This window comes from Rhinopithecus roxellana, chromosome 12, assembly GCF_007565055.1.
Source record: "Rhinopithecus roxellana isolate Shanxi Qingling chromosome 12, ASM756505v1, whole genome shotgun sequence".
Classification (NCBI taxonomy): Eukaryota; Metazoa; Chordata; class Mammalia; order Primates; family Cercopithecidae; genus Rhinopithecus; species Rhinopithecus roxellana.
Genome location: NC_044560.1, coordinates 14,403,378 through 14,420,380, shown reverse-complemented (window position 1 = coordinate 14,420,380; position 17,003 = coordinate 14,403,378). Strand labels below are relative to the sequence as shown.

General features: G+C 46.7%; 1 protein-coding gene across 5 annotated transcripts in view; it reads left to right on the top strand.

Moving 5' to 3' along the window:
* Positions 1–406: 406 nt before the first annotated feature.
* RHCE (Rh blood group CcEe antigens) overlaps positions 407–17,003 on the top strand; it is a 58,354-nt gene continuing 41,757 nt past the window's right edge. For 4 of the 5 annotated variants that reach the window (XM_010355715.2, XM_010355711.2, XM_030942600.1 and 1 more), the window contains exons 1-2: positions 407–709; positions 12,277–12,463. In XM_010355715.2, the coding sequence (XP_010354017.1) occupies positions 562–709; positions 12,277–12,463 (335 nt within the window). In that variant the 5' untranslated portion in view covers positions 407–561. The remainder of the gene's footprint in view (positions 710–12,276; positions 12,464–17,003) is intronic. The other variant, XM_030942599.1, reaches the window with a different exon arrangement.

Here is a 17,003-nt window from a genome sequence, read left to right as displayed (position 1 = left end):
TCAGTTCTACTTGGGTCCTATCTGTATCCTCCCCAGGGCTCAGCTCCATTCTTGGTTTCATCCATTCTCATTCAATACATTGTTGTTAAGAGCTCACTGGGTGCCCTCTCTGTCATGTAGTAAGGTTTTAAAAAGAAAACCTTTTCTGAGCTTCGGTTTCCTTATTCATAAAATAGGAGTATTGATCCGTTTCTTGCTTTTCTTACAAGGTTATGGTGAAGATGACTGAAGTACAGAGTAAAGAAGGATTATGTTTGGGTGTCGAAGGAATAGAATGCCCTCTTTTAAACTGAGCACAGCAGGAACCTATAACTGGAATGCAGCAACTACTTGTTGAAAGAATGACTTAATATTGGAAAACATACATTTCCTCCCCTCCCCGTCATAGTCCCTCTGCTTCCGTGTTAACTCCATAGACAGGCCAGCACAGCCAGCCTTGCAGCCTGAGATAAGGCCTTTGGCGGGTGTCTCCCCTATCGCTCCCTCAAGCCCTCAAGTAAGTGTTGGAGAGAGGGGTGATGCTTGGTGCTGGTGGAACCGCTGCACAGAGACGGACACAGGATGAGCTCTAAGTACCCGCGGTCTGTCCGGTGCTCCCTGCCCCTCTGGGCCCTAACACTGGAAGCAGCTCTCATTCTCCTCTTCTTTTTCTTTACCTACTACAACGCTTCCTTAGAGGATCAAAAGGGGCTCGTGGCATCCTATCAAGGTGAGGGTTCATTGGAAAAGTGATCACACAGGCAAATAGCAGGGGTAGGGGCGGGGGAGGCCTGTGGTTCTCCAGGGGCACAGATGTTCCTTTGTACAAAATCCCAAGGAAGAGGATTCCCCCATCTTCTTCCATAGATTGCGCCGAAACTCGGCCAACAATGTAAGCTTTCCTTTAGAAGCAGCCTGGATGTTCCTTCTTCCGTGAAACCTGCCTTGATTTTTCAGTGCAGTGAGAGGCGTCCTCTTTGGGGTTCCTCAAATTCCCTCTGCCAAATGGTCATCATAATTCTCTGCTTCTCTACTTCCCCTTCTCTCTCCTTAATGGCAAGGAATTTTTTTTTTTAATTTTTTTTATTTTTATAGATTTAGAGATACAAGTGCAGCTCTCTTATGCAAGCAATTTCATGTTGTTGTTGGGTTTTTGGTTTTTGTTTCCTTTTTGTGGCCTCTTGCTCATTTCTTATTTCTTTTTGAGACAGGGTCTCACTCTGTCGCCCAGGCTGAAGTGCAATGGCATGATCATGGTTCACTGCAGCCTTGACCTCCTGGGCTCAAGCAATCTTCCCACCTCAGCCTCCCAAGTAGCTAGGACCACAGGAGCGCACCACCATGCCTGGCTAATTTTTTTTTTTTGGTAGAGATGGGGGTCTCCCTGTGTTGCCCAGACTGGTCTCAAACTCCTGGACACAAGCGATCCTCCAGCCTCGGTCTCCCAAAGTGCTGGAATTACAGGCGTGAACCTTTGCGCCCGGCTCTCTTGCTCATTTCTATACTACTTTTCCTTTGGAAGCGTCATCCTGTTGCTACCCCCCATCCCCACCCCCACCGACCCCAGCTTTCTTCTCACTTAGGGGCTGGGAAGTCTGCACGCTCTCTGTAAATCCAGAACCAGAAGGTATGACTGAAGGGGAGGGTAGGATGATGGTTATTTTATATTCAGCTAAAAATACTCCCAGACTGTGATGAGACAACTGTAAATAAGACAGATGTCCACAATGGTGTGACTTCGCTTTTTTAAAAATATTGAAATGAGTTTCAGGCATTTCAGTGGGCTGATACGTTGTTGATAATGGACAGGGCCTCCTTGAAGAACGTCCCTGAGACAAAGCTGGAGCTCGAGCCTGGTTGAGTGCTTGCTTGTTCCCAGGTGGTATTAATGACCAGTTAACTAAAAGCAAAGAGAAGTCATCCTGGGGCCCATGGCAGTGACAAGTAGGACTTAGGGAGGGAAGACCTTATACCATTTAAAGGGCTGGCCCAGAGAGGAGCCTTGAGTGACAGACAAACAAGAGCTGGCACAATTTTAATTCATTTCAATCCAATACAATTCAATGCATTCCATTCATTCAACCATGTATGACAGCCAATGTGCGATCCAGACACATGATGATTAGAGCTGATATTTATGAGCACTTACTATGTACCAGGCACTATTCTAAGGGCTTTACACTGAACTCTCACAACAACCCCATGAGGTGGGTACTATTATGATCTTCATTTTTCATATGAGGAAACTAGGCATATGGATGTTGAGTAATTTGCCCAAGGTCGCTCCGCTAGCAATAGCACAGCATATTTAAATTTAGCCATCCTGGATTTAGTTTCCTTACACTTAACCATTATGCATCATGGCCCCATTTTACAGTGGGGTTGAGTCATTTGTCATATAAGACAGTAGGTATAGCAGCCACTATTCCAACCCTGTAGATTGACTCTAGGGTCCATGTTCTTTACCCCTGCACCGTGCTACTAACATAGGTACAAAATGTCCTCAGAAACTCACTTTATACGGAAGCTCACAGGAGGGTCCACAACCCAGGTAGGGGAGATGATGGTGTCAGGGAAGGCTTCTGGAGGGAGGTGACTGCCCAACCAGGTCTTGAAGTCTCAGTAGGAGTTACCTGTGGGACAAAGGAGGGTCATCCAAGTGAGGGCACAGTGGGTGCCACTGCGTGTGCACACACTAGAGCAGACTGAGCCTGGGCTTAACATTGCATTGCCCTGGAGCCTAAAAAGGAAGGCAAGGGGCCTGGCGAGGTGGCTTACATCTGCAATCCGGCAATTTGGGAGGCTGAGGCTGGAGGATCACCTGAGGTTAGGAGTTCGAGGCCAGCCTGGCCAACATGGCGAAACTCCATCTCTACTAAAATTATAAAAACTAGTCGGGTGTGGTGGCACACATCTGTAAACCCAGCTACTTGGGAGGCCATTATACTTCAGCCTGGGTGACAGAGCGAGACTTTGTCTCAAAAAGAAAAACAACAAAAACAAAAAACAAAGAGGAAAGCAGGGACTGGGCATGGTGGCTTATGCCTGTAATCCCAAACGCTTTGGGAGGCCGAGTTGGGCAGATCACCTGAGGTCAGGAGTTCGAGACCAGCCTGGACAACATGGTGAAACCCCATCTCTACCAAAAATACAAAAATTAGCCAGATGTGGTGGCATGTGCCTATAGTTCCAGCTGCTTGGGAAGCTGAGGCAGGAGAATTGCTTGAACCCAGGAGGCAGAGGTTGCTGAGCTGAGATCATGCCACTGCACTCTAGCCTGGGTGACAGAGTGGGACTGTGTCTGAAAAAAAAAAAAGTAATAAATAAAAATAAAGAGGGAAGCAGTGGGTGGTAGACTCATGGGGCTGCATAAGGAGTTTGGCTTCAGTCTGAGGTCCAAATAGTAAACAGGAGTGTGACAAGTTTGGATTTGGGTCATGGAGGAAGCCATGCCAGGGCTGGTGTTGGAGACAGGGGACGGGGCATGGCTTGAGACACGAGACCAGCATGGAGGCTGTAGTGTAGTATTGGCCCAAGGGCTTCAACCTTCTAATGGTATACACACCATTTTTTGAGCATGTACCATGGTTATATGTTACACTTTAAGTATTACTTTAAGTATTATTGCATTAATATATTTTGTATGTTATAATAAATACATACAAATTAGGAAAATTCAAAGAGATCAAAATGAAATATATAATATTCTCAAATTACTAATCATAATGGTGTCAATCTCCAGGCAGGGTCCATTACTACAGTTGACGATAGTGGATGAAAATTCACTCCTCAGAGCCTTCTTGATAATTTGAAATTGTCTTGATTGACTTGTCAGATCTGATTAGGTCGACATTTTTTTAATCTCGAATGTGACTGACAGCTTGTGTGAGGAGAAGTTTCACTCTGTCTTTTCCTTTTTGTTCAGTTGGCTGCCATTATTTCTGTGCTTCCAATCTGTGTTTTTCTGCACGAGTTGTTTAAGCAATTACTTCATTTTGTGAAAGTTAGTTGAGTTAAACTTAGGTCCCTAACTTAACCTGTCAATCCACTTAATTGAATTCAGTCCTGGTAAACTATAATAGATTATTCAAACCTGCCAATTCTAAAAAGACATTTTGAGGCAATCAGGAAATATGAATACAGCATGAATATCTTATGATATACAAGAATTATTGTTAATTTTGTTAGGTGTGATAAAAGCATGGTGGGTTTTTGTTGTTGTTGTTGTTTTTAAGGCTCCATCTGTTAGAGAGGCACATTGAAATGGCATGATATCTGGGGTTGGCTTTATGCCAGAAAAAAAAGAAAAAGTAGAGAAGGTTTATAAAAACAAGATTGGTCTCATGTGACAATCATCAAAGTTTGGAGATGGGCATGTAGGGTCATTGTGCTGTACTCTCTGTTTTTGTATATGCTTTAAAAGTTCTGTATTAGTTAATTAAAAAAAAAAAAAAAAAAAAAAACCCTGGCTGAGCACTTCGGGAGGCCAAGTTGGGAGGATGGCTTAAACCAAGGAGTTCAAGATCAGCCTAGGAAACACAGGGAGACCCCCATCTCTAAAAAAAAAAAAGACTTAAAATTTAGCCTGGTGTGGTGGCATATGCCTGTAGTCCCAGCTACTAGGTAGGCTGAGGTGAGAGGATTGCTTGAGCCTGGGAGCTTGAGGCTGCAGTGGGACAGGGTTGTACCACTGCACTCCCGCATGGGCGATAGAGCAAGACCCTGTCTCAAAAAAAAAAAATATTTGAGATGGCTGGGTGCGGTGGCTCACACCTGTAATCCCAGCACTTTGGGAGGCTGAGGCTAGCAGATCACAAGGTCAGAAGATCGAGACCATCCTGGCTAACACGATAAAACCCCGTCTCTACTAAAAATACAAAAAATTAGCCAGGCGTCGTGGCGGGCGTCTGTAGTCCCAGCTACTCGGGAGGCTGAGGCCGGAGAATGGTGTGAACCCAGGATGGCGAGCTTGCAGTGAGCTGAGATTGTACCACTGCACTCCAGCCTGGGCAACAGAGTGAGACTCCATCTCAAAAAAATAAATAAAAATAAAAATAAATAAATAAAACATAAAACCCTGCCATTAGTTGCAACATGATGAATATAGAGAAATGCATATCAAATCCATCCCATTGGACCAATATTCCCTTAGGGTACCTTCCAAAGCTAGGAGACTCAAGGCTGTATGACATCCTGAGCAAGTGAGGGGCGGCTTCTGGGTGAATCTGAATATTAAATATTTGCAGAGCTGAAAACTTCACAAAGTACCTTTAGAGGTAGAATAGCCTAGATCCATGTTTCTCAAAGTGTGGTCCCCAGACCTGCTGCCTCAGCATCCCCCGGAAATTTAGTAGAAATGCAGATTCTCAGGCCCTAGCCCAGACCTACTGATCAGAAGCTCTGGGTCTGGGGCCCAGCAATCTGTGTTTTTACAAGCCCTCTGGGTGATTCTTCTGTGCATGAAAGTTCAGGGATTCCTGGAGCTAGACTAATTCAAATCTTGCCTCTGTATCCTACAGACCTTGGGCAGATTAGTCAACCTCTTTCTGTCTCTGTTTCAGCTTCTGTCAGAGGATGATAGTACTTGTTTCATTAAGTTGTTGAAAGGATTAAATGAATTAACACACATACAAAGTATTAGCTTTTATTATCAAAAGCTTTAGTTTCTTAGTTTTTTAAATAAAAATAAAACTAGAACTGCTTGTTTTCTTCCAGCTACCCTAGTGATTATATTGAGCATTTTCTATAGTGTGTGTTCTTTGCTGTAATGACTGCTGGTCTGGATGACCTGTGATGAGACCAGATGGGCAGGGGCAGTGGAGGAGATTCAAGAGAAATTTAGGAGATAAAATCAGCTGTACTTGATGAAAAGAGTGGGGAGTTAAAGCTGGCTACAGATGTATGATTTGGCTTAGAGAGGTGTCAGTTCCTGAGATGAGAGACAGAAGGGAAGGGACAGGTTGTGAGGATAAATGAATGATGATATGTTCATTCTGGGCTTGGAGTTAAGGGACCTATGAGATGCTTAGGGGAAGCAGAGAGTATCAATTACCTATTGCTGCATAACAGCCACCCCAAACTTAGTGGCTTAAAATAGCAACCTTTTAATTTATTCATGATCATGATTCTGTGGTGCAACAACTGGGCTGGGTTCAGCTGGGCAGTTCTTCTGTTGATTTCACCCAGGGTCATTCATGCATCTGCAGTTTGGGGTGGGATGGCCTCAGATGACCTCATTCACGTGTTTGGCAGTTGGTGATTCATTGGGGGCCATTACTGTTAACAATCTCCTACCATGCAGAGCTTCCCTAAGGCTACCAAACTGGGAGACTATCCTGGGTCCTGTGCTGTGGATACCACCCAGTCCCCCATCCCCACCCCATACTCCTCAGAGGCAGAGAGAGGGTCTACTGGAAGACAGAGGGGTTTTCCCAGTGACATGTAAACATTCCAAACCCTGGCACCTTCCACATTGTGGCTTCCATCTGCCCCTTTGGGAAATCTTTGTTTTTCTTCCCAGGCTGCAGCAGGGTGAGAGTTGTGGGTAGAGTAGAAGCTGTGGGGGAGGAGGTGGTGGCAGCCTGAGGCTGCAGAGGTCTTCCCAGGCAGCAGTGGGAGCACAGTGTGGAGGTCAACCCTAGAGCCTGGGGGAATGAAGCTGGGTCTGCCTTCAGAGCTGTTGGTGCTGAAGTTTCTGCAGGCCAGAGGGAGGCGCAAGAGTGGGAGGGGTTGCAGATCCAGAATCACAGAGGCAGCTGACCAGAGGAGGCAGCTGCCCATGGGGATGTTCCAGAAGGCCAAAGTGCTGTTATCCAAACAAACTCTTTGCGAGTGGTCTCTTTGCGACAGGCCTGTGGGAGAGCAGTCTTGCCTAAAGTCACACGGCTAATCAGCGGCTGGCAAGGGGTAATAGTTACTAACACTCACTACATGCCCAATGCTGGGTGAAGTGACTTGCATGAGCCAGCAAGCTCAATGCTCATGGCAATCCTCTGAACAGGTGGCATTGTTTCATCCCAATTTTACAGCTCAGGAAGCTGGGACACAGGAATAGCCAGGCTCTGAACGCTGACAACCTGCTTCAGAGACCCACACTGTTCACCATCACAGTCACGTTATATATGCTACATAGAAAGGCAGGATGGCGTAATTGTTAAACCCAGGTAGGCAGGGTTCGAATCCTCCTGCTACCATTTACTAGCTCTATGACTTGGACTAGTTATAACACCTCTCTGTGCCTCCCTTTCCCTATCTGTAAAATGGGGATAATAAATCGTACCTCCTGCATGAGGCTGTTGTGGGTTAAGTGTGTAAGGCACGTAGAACAGTGCCTGGAACGTTGGGTGCTGTCTGTATGCCTACTATTACAATGATGGTGAGTATTACCTTATCTCTTGCTGCTGAACTACCAGGTTAGACTTCTTTCTGCAAGTCATGAGGCTTTCATAAACTTTTCCTGAAGGCTTTCCATAGAATGTACAATTCCCCTCTGGGCCCAGGCATGGGTGCCCGGGTAGCACATCCACTTCTTATCACCCCTGAACACCTTAGAGCCCATTAGCTTATCAAACCAGCAGCTGATGTGAGTGCAGAGCAGACTGTAAGAGGTGGAGGCTGACACCAATGAGGATGCTCCGAGCTGGGGCCCAGCCCTGAAGCAGGAGCCCAGATAATGAGGGGTGGAAATGGACCTGGAGCCCAGGAGAAGTGGGAGGATGAGGGGGCAGGGGGAGGAGAAACCTGAAAACAAATGTTATTTCCTGACCAGTTTGGGGTGCATGAGCTCTGTCAACAGCTCCTGGAAACTGCTGCCCTAATTTCATCCTGTTGGCTGAGGCACAATTCCTCTCTCAGGGACGGTGTAGAGCCTTAGGGAGGAAAGTCCTGAGCGCCTATACCTGGAATCAGGGAATTGGGATCAGGGGCAGCAGCTCTGCCCGATAAAGCCCCTACCCAGGATCCTCTGACTTCCTCATCTCTCTCTTTTATTTTTTTTTTTTGAGACGGAGTCTCGCTCTGTCACCCACGCTGGAGTACAGTGGTGTGATCTCGGCTTACTGCAACCTCAGCCTTCCCGGTTCAAGCAATTCTCCTGCCTCAGCCTCCTGAGGAGCTGGGATTACAGGCATGCACCACCATGCCCGGCTAACTTTTGTATTTTTAGTAGAGACGGGGTTTCACCATGTTGGTCAGGCTGGTCTCAAACTCCTGACTTCATGTGATCTACCCACCTCAGCCTCCCAAAGTGCTAGGATTACAGGCAGAAGCTACCGTGCCTGGCCTTTTGTTTTTTTTTTTTTTTTTTTTTTTAAACAGGGTCTCCCTTTGTCGCCCAGGGTGCTGAAGTATAATGGTGTGATCGTGGCTTACTGCAGCCTTAACCTCCTAGGCACAAGTGATCCTCCCACCTCAGCCTCCTGAGTAACTGGGACTACAGGCACTCGCCACCACGCCCAAGTAATTTTGTATTTTTTGTAGAGACAAGGTCTTGCTATGTTGCCCAGGCTGTTCTTGAACTCCTCAGCTCAAGCAGTCCTCCCTCCTTGGCCTCCCAAAGTGCTGGGATTGTGCTGGGATTACAGATGTGAGCTACCACACCCGGTCTGACTTCCTCATCTTTAGGGCCCCAACTCTGCCCTTATCTGGGCAACTCTCCTCTCCCCATCTTCCACTAACTTCTTTGGAATGTTCCAGAGCTGTAAAAGCCTTAGTATCAAGCCCAACTCCTATGTGTTACAGACAGGGAAACTGAGGCCTAAAGAGGGTAATGGACTTGCCTGAGATCGCTTAGTGAAGTGAGGGAAAAAAGAGCTAGAGACAGCCTAGCCTGTGTACGGACATAGTTCCAAGCATTCAGAGCTGGGCTCTGCTGCCGGCATGCTTTGGGGCCTGGGAGTTGGTTCACTGTTGAACTACCAGGTTAGATTTTCTTTCTCCAAGTTGTGGGGCTTTCATAAACTTTTCCTGAAGGCCTTCCTTAGAATGTACCATTCTCCTCTGGGCCTGGTCATGGGCGCCCCTCACAGGCTGTCTCTGGTCCCCTTCTGTAAAATGAAAGGAAAATGGAAGAATTGCCCCACTCATAGAATCTTCAATAAGTCTGGACCCTATGCTTTATAGCATTGCTGCAAAATGGCAGATGCACTTTAACAGTCGTGTTTAATAAAAGGTTGAATTTGCATACCTTAAGTGGGGCGTGCAGTCTCCAACTGAACACGAGCCTCACTGCTCCCACATGTGCATTGCACCTTCATACACAGATTTCCTGCTTGGCTCCTGAGGGAATTTGAGTAATCCCAAGAGGAACCCCTGTATAAAATGTCCCCTGGCCACACACCCCCATTCCTAAGGACGCAAGCAGGAGACAGAAACATTCCCTGCACCTCCCTCCCTGCTGTCAGAAGAAGTGCGAAGAGTTGAATCCTCCCTAATGCCCACTTCTCACCCACGCCCCAAATCCCCAGGTCCAGTGGAGGTCCTTGGGGGTCTCCTGTATCCTGGTGGTGTCAGGTTCATTTGGAAATGTCAGTGTCCAACCTTGTCCTCTCTGGCAGACCGTAGATGTGTGTATTTTTCAATGGAAATGAATTTAAATGTACTTTATAAATCAAAGACTTTTTCTGAGACTTTGGAGAGTTCCAATAATGACAGCTTCTCATTCTTATCAAAGCCAGGTTCGGAGACCAGTGGCAGGTGAGTTCCTACTGCTGTGATTGTTCTGATGGTGTTGATGAATAACCACTATTTACTGAGCGTTCTCCATGTGCCATGCACTGTACTAAGCACTTGAACAAAACATTATTTTCTTTGGATTTCCCAGCACCCTTTGAGGTTGGTCTAATTACCCTTATTTAGCTCATAAGGAAAGTAAGCAACTTACAAGACCACAGGGCTATGAAGTTGAAAGACATAAATTCATATTTTTTTAAATTTATTTATTTTGAGACGGAGTCTCACTGCACTGTCATCCAGGCTGGAGTGCAATGGCGCGATCTTGGCTCATCACAACCTCTGCCTCCCAGGTTCAAGTGATCCTCCTGCCTCAGCCTCCCGAGTAGCTGGGATTACACCACACCCAGCTAATTTTTTTGTAATTTTAGTAGAGACGGGGTTTCACCGTGTTGGCCAGGCTGGTCTCGAACTGCTGACCTCGTGATCTACCCACGTCGGCCTCCTAAATTGATATTTTTATATGTCCAAAACAGTCAACTGGTGGCAATTTAGTGAGGTTTAATCTAATAGGAAATGATAGAGCTGGGATCGAACAGAGCTATGTGAACTCAAAGCCTATGTTTCCCTTCCACCTTTTTAAAAAACATTATCTAGGCTGGGCATGGTGGCTCAGGCCTGTAATCCCAGCAATTTGGGAGACAGAGGCTGGTGGATTACATGAGGTCAGGAGTTTGAGACCACCTTGGCCAATATAATGAAACCCTGTCTCTACTAAAAATACAAAAATTATCCAGGCATAGTGGGGTGTGCCTGTGGTTCCCGCTGAAGCACAGGAGGCTGAAGCATAAGAATCGCTTGAACCCGGGAGGCGGAGGTTGCAGTGAGCCGAGATCGCACCACTGCACTCCAACCTGGGCGACAGAGAGACTCTGTCTCAAAAAACAAACAAACAAAAAATTGTCTACATGCAGGTTGCAGAAAATTTAAACACTAAAACTAAAAAAGTAAAACATCTCCCAAACTTAGAGACAATATTCATGATGGAAAAAAAATTCTTCAAGATCTCTCTCTCTCCATTTATTCATGTGTGAAAGCACTTGGTGATTATTGATGAAATAGCATTTACAATTTGGAGCAATTATGTGCATTACATATACCATTTGATTCTGGCAACCTAATGAAGGAAGTATGATCATTTTCCCTATTTAACAGACGAGAATAAGCAGAGGGAGGGCAGATGGTGTGGTAGTCCAAGGCACAGGCTCCAGCAGACTATCTTGGTTTAAATCTTGGCTATAGGCTGGGCCCTGTGGCTCATGCCTGTAATCCCATCGCTTTGGGAAACTGAGGCGGGCAGATCACTTGAGGTCAGGAGTTCCAGACCAGCCTGGCCAACATAGTGAAACACTTTCTCTATTGAAAATACAAAAATTAGCTGGGCATGGTGGCAGGCACCTGTAATCCCAGCTACTTGGGAGGCTGAGGCAGGAGAATCACTTGAACCCAGGAGGCGGTGGTTGCAGTGAGCCAAGATCTTGCCAATGTACTCCAGCCTGGGTGACAAGAGTGAAACTCCATCTCAAAATTAAAGCAAAAATCTTAGCTCTACCCACCGGGGCAAGTTACGTAACTCCTCTGTGCCTTGGTTTTCATATCTGTAAAATGGTGACAGTAGCAGCGCCCACATCACAGTGTGGTTGTGAGAATGAGACAAGATAGTCTATGTAAAGTGATTAAAACAGTGTAGGCACATGGTAAACACTTAAGAAATGTAGGCTGTTATAAAGCTCAGAGATGTTAAGTAACAAGATCAAGACCACACAGTTAGAGGGTGCCAGAGACCTGATTTGAACCCAAGTTTGTCTCGTTCTGGAGCTCAAGCTGCTAACCCTTTTTCAAAACTGCAGTTAAACCAAGTACTCACCCTCTTCGCTTTGCTGGGCCCCTCCCTGCCCTCAGGTGCGTCTCTTCCACTCACCTGCCACAGCAGCCTCTGCTCAGGCCCTGAGACTGGGAAAGGTGAGGGCTACCCAGGTGGCCCTGATGTTTTCTGCCAGCTGGCTCACCAGGTCCCTCACAGCAGGTGGCAAAGGGAGGGAGGTTTGCTGTGGAGGTTATGTGGTTCCCAACAACAATAGCACTGGGCCTGTCTCTGCCCTCTCTTTTCTGTGTGTCCTGGGCCAAGTCACTTGGCTTCTGTGGCCTTATTTTCTCATGTGCACGGCCAGGGGGTTGGCCCTGATCTGCAATAACAGCAGCAATGACCTTTACTGAGTGTCCATGTGCATCAAGCACGTGTGCTTTACACTTGTTCTTATTATTAGGTTTAATAATACAGTAATTGCCACATTTGCTGAGCACTCATTATGGGCTAGGCCCTGCCCTAAGTGCTTAATTAGCTTTAGCTCCTCTAATCCTTACCTTAAGCCCACACGGCATGCGTGTGTTATCCCCATTATTCAGATGAGAACATTGAGGCTTAAAGAGGCAAAGTAATGTGACCAAATACTTGTAAATGATCTCACATGTCCCTTCCAGCTGCCATTTTGTAAGACTCTAATTTCGCACCACCCTAAATCTCGTCTGCTTCCCCCTCCTCCTTCTCGCCATCTCCCCACTGAGCAGTCTGCCAAGATCTGACTGTGATGGCAGCCCTTGGCTTGGGCTTCTTCACCTCGAATTTGCGGAGACACAGCTGGAGCAGTGTGGCCTTCAACCTCTTCATGCTGGCCCTTGGTGTGCAGTGGGCAATCCTGCTGGACGGCTTCCTGAGCCAGTTCCCTCCTGGGAAGGTGGTCATCAAACTGCTCAGGTATTGGGATGGTGGCTGGATCACTTCTGGGTCACAGAGGGGATGGAGCCCAAAAGGACAGGTTCCAGAAGATCTGGGATATTGCCCCCTCTCTGTCTAGCACCAGTGTTGTGTAATACTTAGGACATCCTCATGCTAAAAGATTTTTCATTGTTTATCTAAAATTCAAATTTAACTGGTCATCCTGTATTTTACTGGGCAGCCCTACTCTTTGTATCACAGGGAGTCCAGGCCTACATTCCTCCTGCATCCTTTCTTTTCTGTTATTGTTGTTTATGATTTTGTAAAGTTACATAATCAACATAAGTTTATGGAAAAAGTAAGAAGGAAACACATTAGACAGAGAGAAATAGCCATGCCACACCTAGAGAGACTTTCTCTTTTTTATTTTGAGGCTGAGTTTCACTCTTGTCACCCAGGCTGGAGTGCAATGGCGCCATTTCGGCACACCACAACCTCAGCCTTCCAGGTTCAAGTGATTCTCCTGCCTCAGCCTCCCGAGTAACTGGGATTACAGGCATGTGCCACCATGCCTGGCTGATTTTGTATTTTTAGTAGAGATAGGGTTTCTCCATATTGGTCAGGCTAGTCTCAAACTCCTGACCTCAGGTGACCCGCCCACCTCGGCCTCCCAAAGTGCTGGGATTACAGGCGTGAGCCACCGCATCCGGCCTGAGAGACGTTCTTTTGAAAAGAAATGACTTTCAGCCCTCAAATGCTGCTAGACAAGAAATAGCCATGGCTTTATTTTCATTAAATTACCTGTGCTTCATTTAGATGCATTTATGTGAAATGCTAAGAACCATCAAAACTAATGTTTAATGGTGCTAGAAGTCAGAATTGTGGTTACCTGGGCAGGAGGTGGATATTGATTAGGAAGGAACACAAAATAACCTCATGGGGTGCAGAAAATGTTCTCTATGTTCACACAGGTGATGGTTACACATCAAACTATACACGTTTTAAAAGGGCATTGGCACTTAATGGGAGAAACTAGGCTAAATTTTTTCCTGAAACATTGTTTTATTTTGTTCAACTCTGAATCTCTGTGCTGACAAGAGGATGGTAAATGTCACCCTAGGCACCTTGGGGACCTCTCAAGGCCATTCCAGCCTCCCCCTCTAAGACCCTGCTAAACCTCTGAGCACTGCTGTTAAACATTTCTCTATGAGCCAGGAACTGTGCTGAGCACTCCACAAATATAATTTTGTTTAACTCTTCCAGGTAGGGATCTAACCTAGTATACAAATAAGGAAGTGGAAGCTCAGAGAGTGCAAGGCACTTGTCTCGGGCCACACAGCTAAGTGGTGGAGATGGCTCCACCTTTTTATTATAACCTTTTCCATATACTCCGGAGTGGTCAGAACATGAAACACAGTCTAGCTAGCTCCCGATTGGCCCTGGGGGAAAAAACTATATTTTTCTTTCTAAAAAGGTTTAGAGGCTGGGTGTGATGGTTCACACCTGTAATCCCAGTACTTTTGGGAGCTGAGGTGGGCAGATCACTTGAGCCCAGAAGTTTGAGACCAACCTGAGCAACACAGTGAGACCCTGTCTCGGCAGAAAATAGAAACATTAGCTAGGTGTGGTGGTGTGCACCCGTAGTCCCAGCTACTTGGGAGGCTGAGGCAGGAGGATCACCTGAACCCAGTGAGGTTGAGGCTGAGTGAGCCATGATCATGCCACTTCACTCTAGCCTGGACAACAGAGTGAGACCCTGTCTCAAAAATGGTGTTAGGCCGGGCGCAGTGGTTCATGCCTGTAATCCCAGTACTTTGGGAGGCCTAGGCAGGTGGATCACCTGAGGTCAGGAGTTCGAAACCAACCTGAACAACATAGTGAAATCCTATCTCTACTAAAAATACAAAAATTAGCTGGGCATGGTGGCAGGCGCCTGTAATCCCAGTTACTTGGGAGGCTGAGGCAGGAGAATCACTTGAACCCGAGAGGCAGAAGCTATAGTGAGCCGAGATTGTACCTTTGCACTCTAGCCTGGGCGACAGAGTGAGTCTCCATCTCAAAAAAACAAACAAACAAAAAAACACAGTTTTTTAAACACACACACACACACACACACACACACACACACACACACACACACACTGCATTCAACTGGGAAGTGACAAAGGGCACCCTGGGGGAATTCAAAAGGTGGTGGCCCTGATTTGGTGTTGCTGCCTTAGCTTAAGGTCACACCAGCCTTCAGCCTTCTGCACCACAGCAGAATGGGGCAGGAGGCGTCTACGACTGCTCCCTTTGTCTGATGTCCAGAGACCTGTTCGTTCTTGACTCAATCCAGGAAGACGAGAAGGGAGAGAAGTCACTCGCAGCCTGAGTCAACTCTCCCGCCCCACCCCTGACTGCTTGGATCCACCTAGGGGTGACCCCTGCTGAAACTGGCTTCCTGACTGGTTACCCATCAGGGCTGTGCTGATGGGTGGTGCCCAAGCCTGCCCCCGGGGACAGGGTACTCTCCCTTGGCAACACTCCAGCTTGTGCCACTTGACTTGGGACTGATTTGGTTCTGTTTTGAGTCCCTTCAGGGGAGGGGCCTATCTTGTTCAACGTTGTTCTTTGTTTTCCTCACATACTAATAACTTAGCAAATGGGTATTGGAGCAAAAATGAAAATAAACAGAACCCTAAAAGTGGGATGTTTTAAAATTTTATTTATTTATTTATTTACACAGGGTCTTGCTCTGTTGCCCAGTCTGGAGTGCAGTGATACAATCATAGCTCACTGCAGCCTCTGCCTCCTGGGCTCAAGTAATCCTCCCACCTCAGCCTCCTGAGTTAAATTTTTTTACAGGTGCCCACTACCATGCCTGGCTCATTTTTGTATTTTTAGTAGAGACGGGGTTTCACCAGTTGGGTCAGGTTGGTCTCGAACTTCTGACCTCAGGTAATCCACTCGCCTAGGCCTCCCAAAGTACTGGGATTACAGGTGTGAGCCACCGTGCCCAGCCTAAAACTGTTTTTGAGACAGGGTCTCACTCTGTTGTCCAGGCTGGAGTGAAGTGGCACGATCATGGCTCACTCAGCCTCAACCTCACTGGGTTCAGGTGATCCTCCTGCTTCAGCCTCCCAAGTAGGTGGGACTACGGGTGCACACCACCACACCTAGCTAATGTTTCTATTTTCTGCCGAGACAGGGTCTCACTGTGTTGCTTAGGCTGGTCTCAAACGCCTGGGATCAAATGATCTGCCCACCTCGGTTCCCAAAAGTACTGGAATTACAGCCTCCTGAGTAGTTGAGACCACAGGCACACACCACCACACCTAGCTTTTTTTTTTTTTTTTTTTTTTTTTTTTTTTAATAGAGATGAAGTCTCACTGTGTTGCCCAGGCTGGTCTCAAACTCCAGGCCTTAAACAATCCTCCCACCTCAGCCTCCCAAAGTGCTAAGATTACGGGTTTGAGCCACCATTCCTGGGTTTAAAATTGTGATTTTTTAATGTTGCATTTTGAAATCTCTAGGACTCTCCCTAGAAGATAATAGCAATAACCAACCCCTTTATTGCACTTGACATATATCAACTCACTTTGCCCTTACTGTGGCTCCAGAGGCATTGGGTCCACCTTATAAATGGAGGCACCAAGGCACAGAGTGATTAAATAAGTTGCCCAGGATCACACAGCCAGAAAGTGGCTGAGTCAAGATTCCAGCCCAGGCAGCCTAGACCTGAGAGCATGCTCCTAACCACTGCATGTCACTATCTTAGCACCTCCCCAGCACAAACTGGCCCTTGAGGAGTGAAATACTGCCGCCGGCACACATGCTCCTGAATTAAGCCTTTGTCAATGAAATGAACACCCACTTAAAAGGAATAACTTGTCCAGGCACGATGGTACATTGAGTAACCCCTTATTCTAAATTCCTGGTCCCTGTAAGACTCCTTCCCAATGCCCTTTGCCCTTTTCTGATCTTCCCCTAAAGTCCTGGAGGCTTAAGCGGGCATAGTCTGCAGCAAACACTGAGGAAGCGAAGTCCAGACTTCAGAGCACAGGCTTTGGATCTAGGCCAGCTGGGTTTGAACCTCACATTTGTGATCAGCTGGTGTGACTATTTCCAAAAAATCCATTATAATCCTCTGCATGACCCTCTGTAAAATGGGGATACTGAATGGTAAGCTAGCACGATTTTACAGAGACTCGCACAGAGGGTTAAATTTTTTTTTTTAATTTATTATTATTATTATTTTTGAGACGGAGTCTCACTCTGTCACCCAGGCTAGAGTGCAGTGGTGAGATCCCGGGTCACTGCAACCTCTGCCTCCTGGGTTCAAGTGACTCTCATGCCTTAGCCTCGAGAGTGGCTGGGATTGCAAGCATGTGCCACCACACCCGGGTAATTTTTGTATTTTTGGTTGAGACAGGGTTTCACCACGTTGGCCAGGCCAGTCTTGAACACCTGGCCTCAAGTGATCCGCTTGTCTTGGCCTCCCAAAGTGCTGGAAGTACAGGCATGTGCCACTGCACCCAGCCTTATAGGGTTAAAATGTAAAAGAGGTGATGCTATTACAAGCCTGTTTTACAAAATG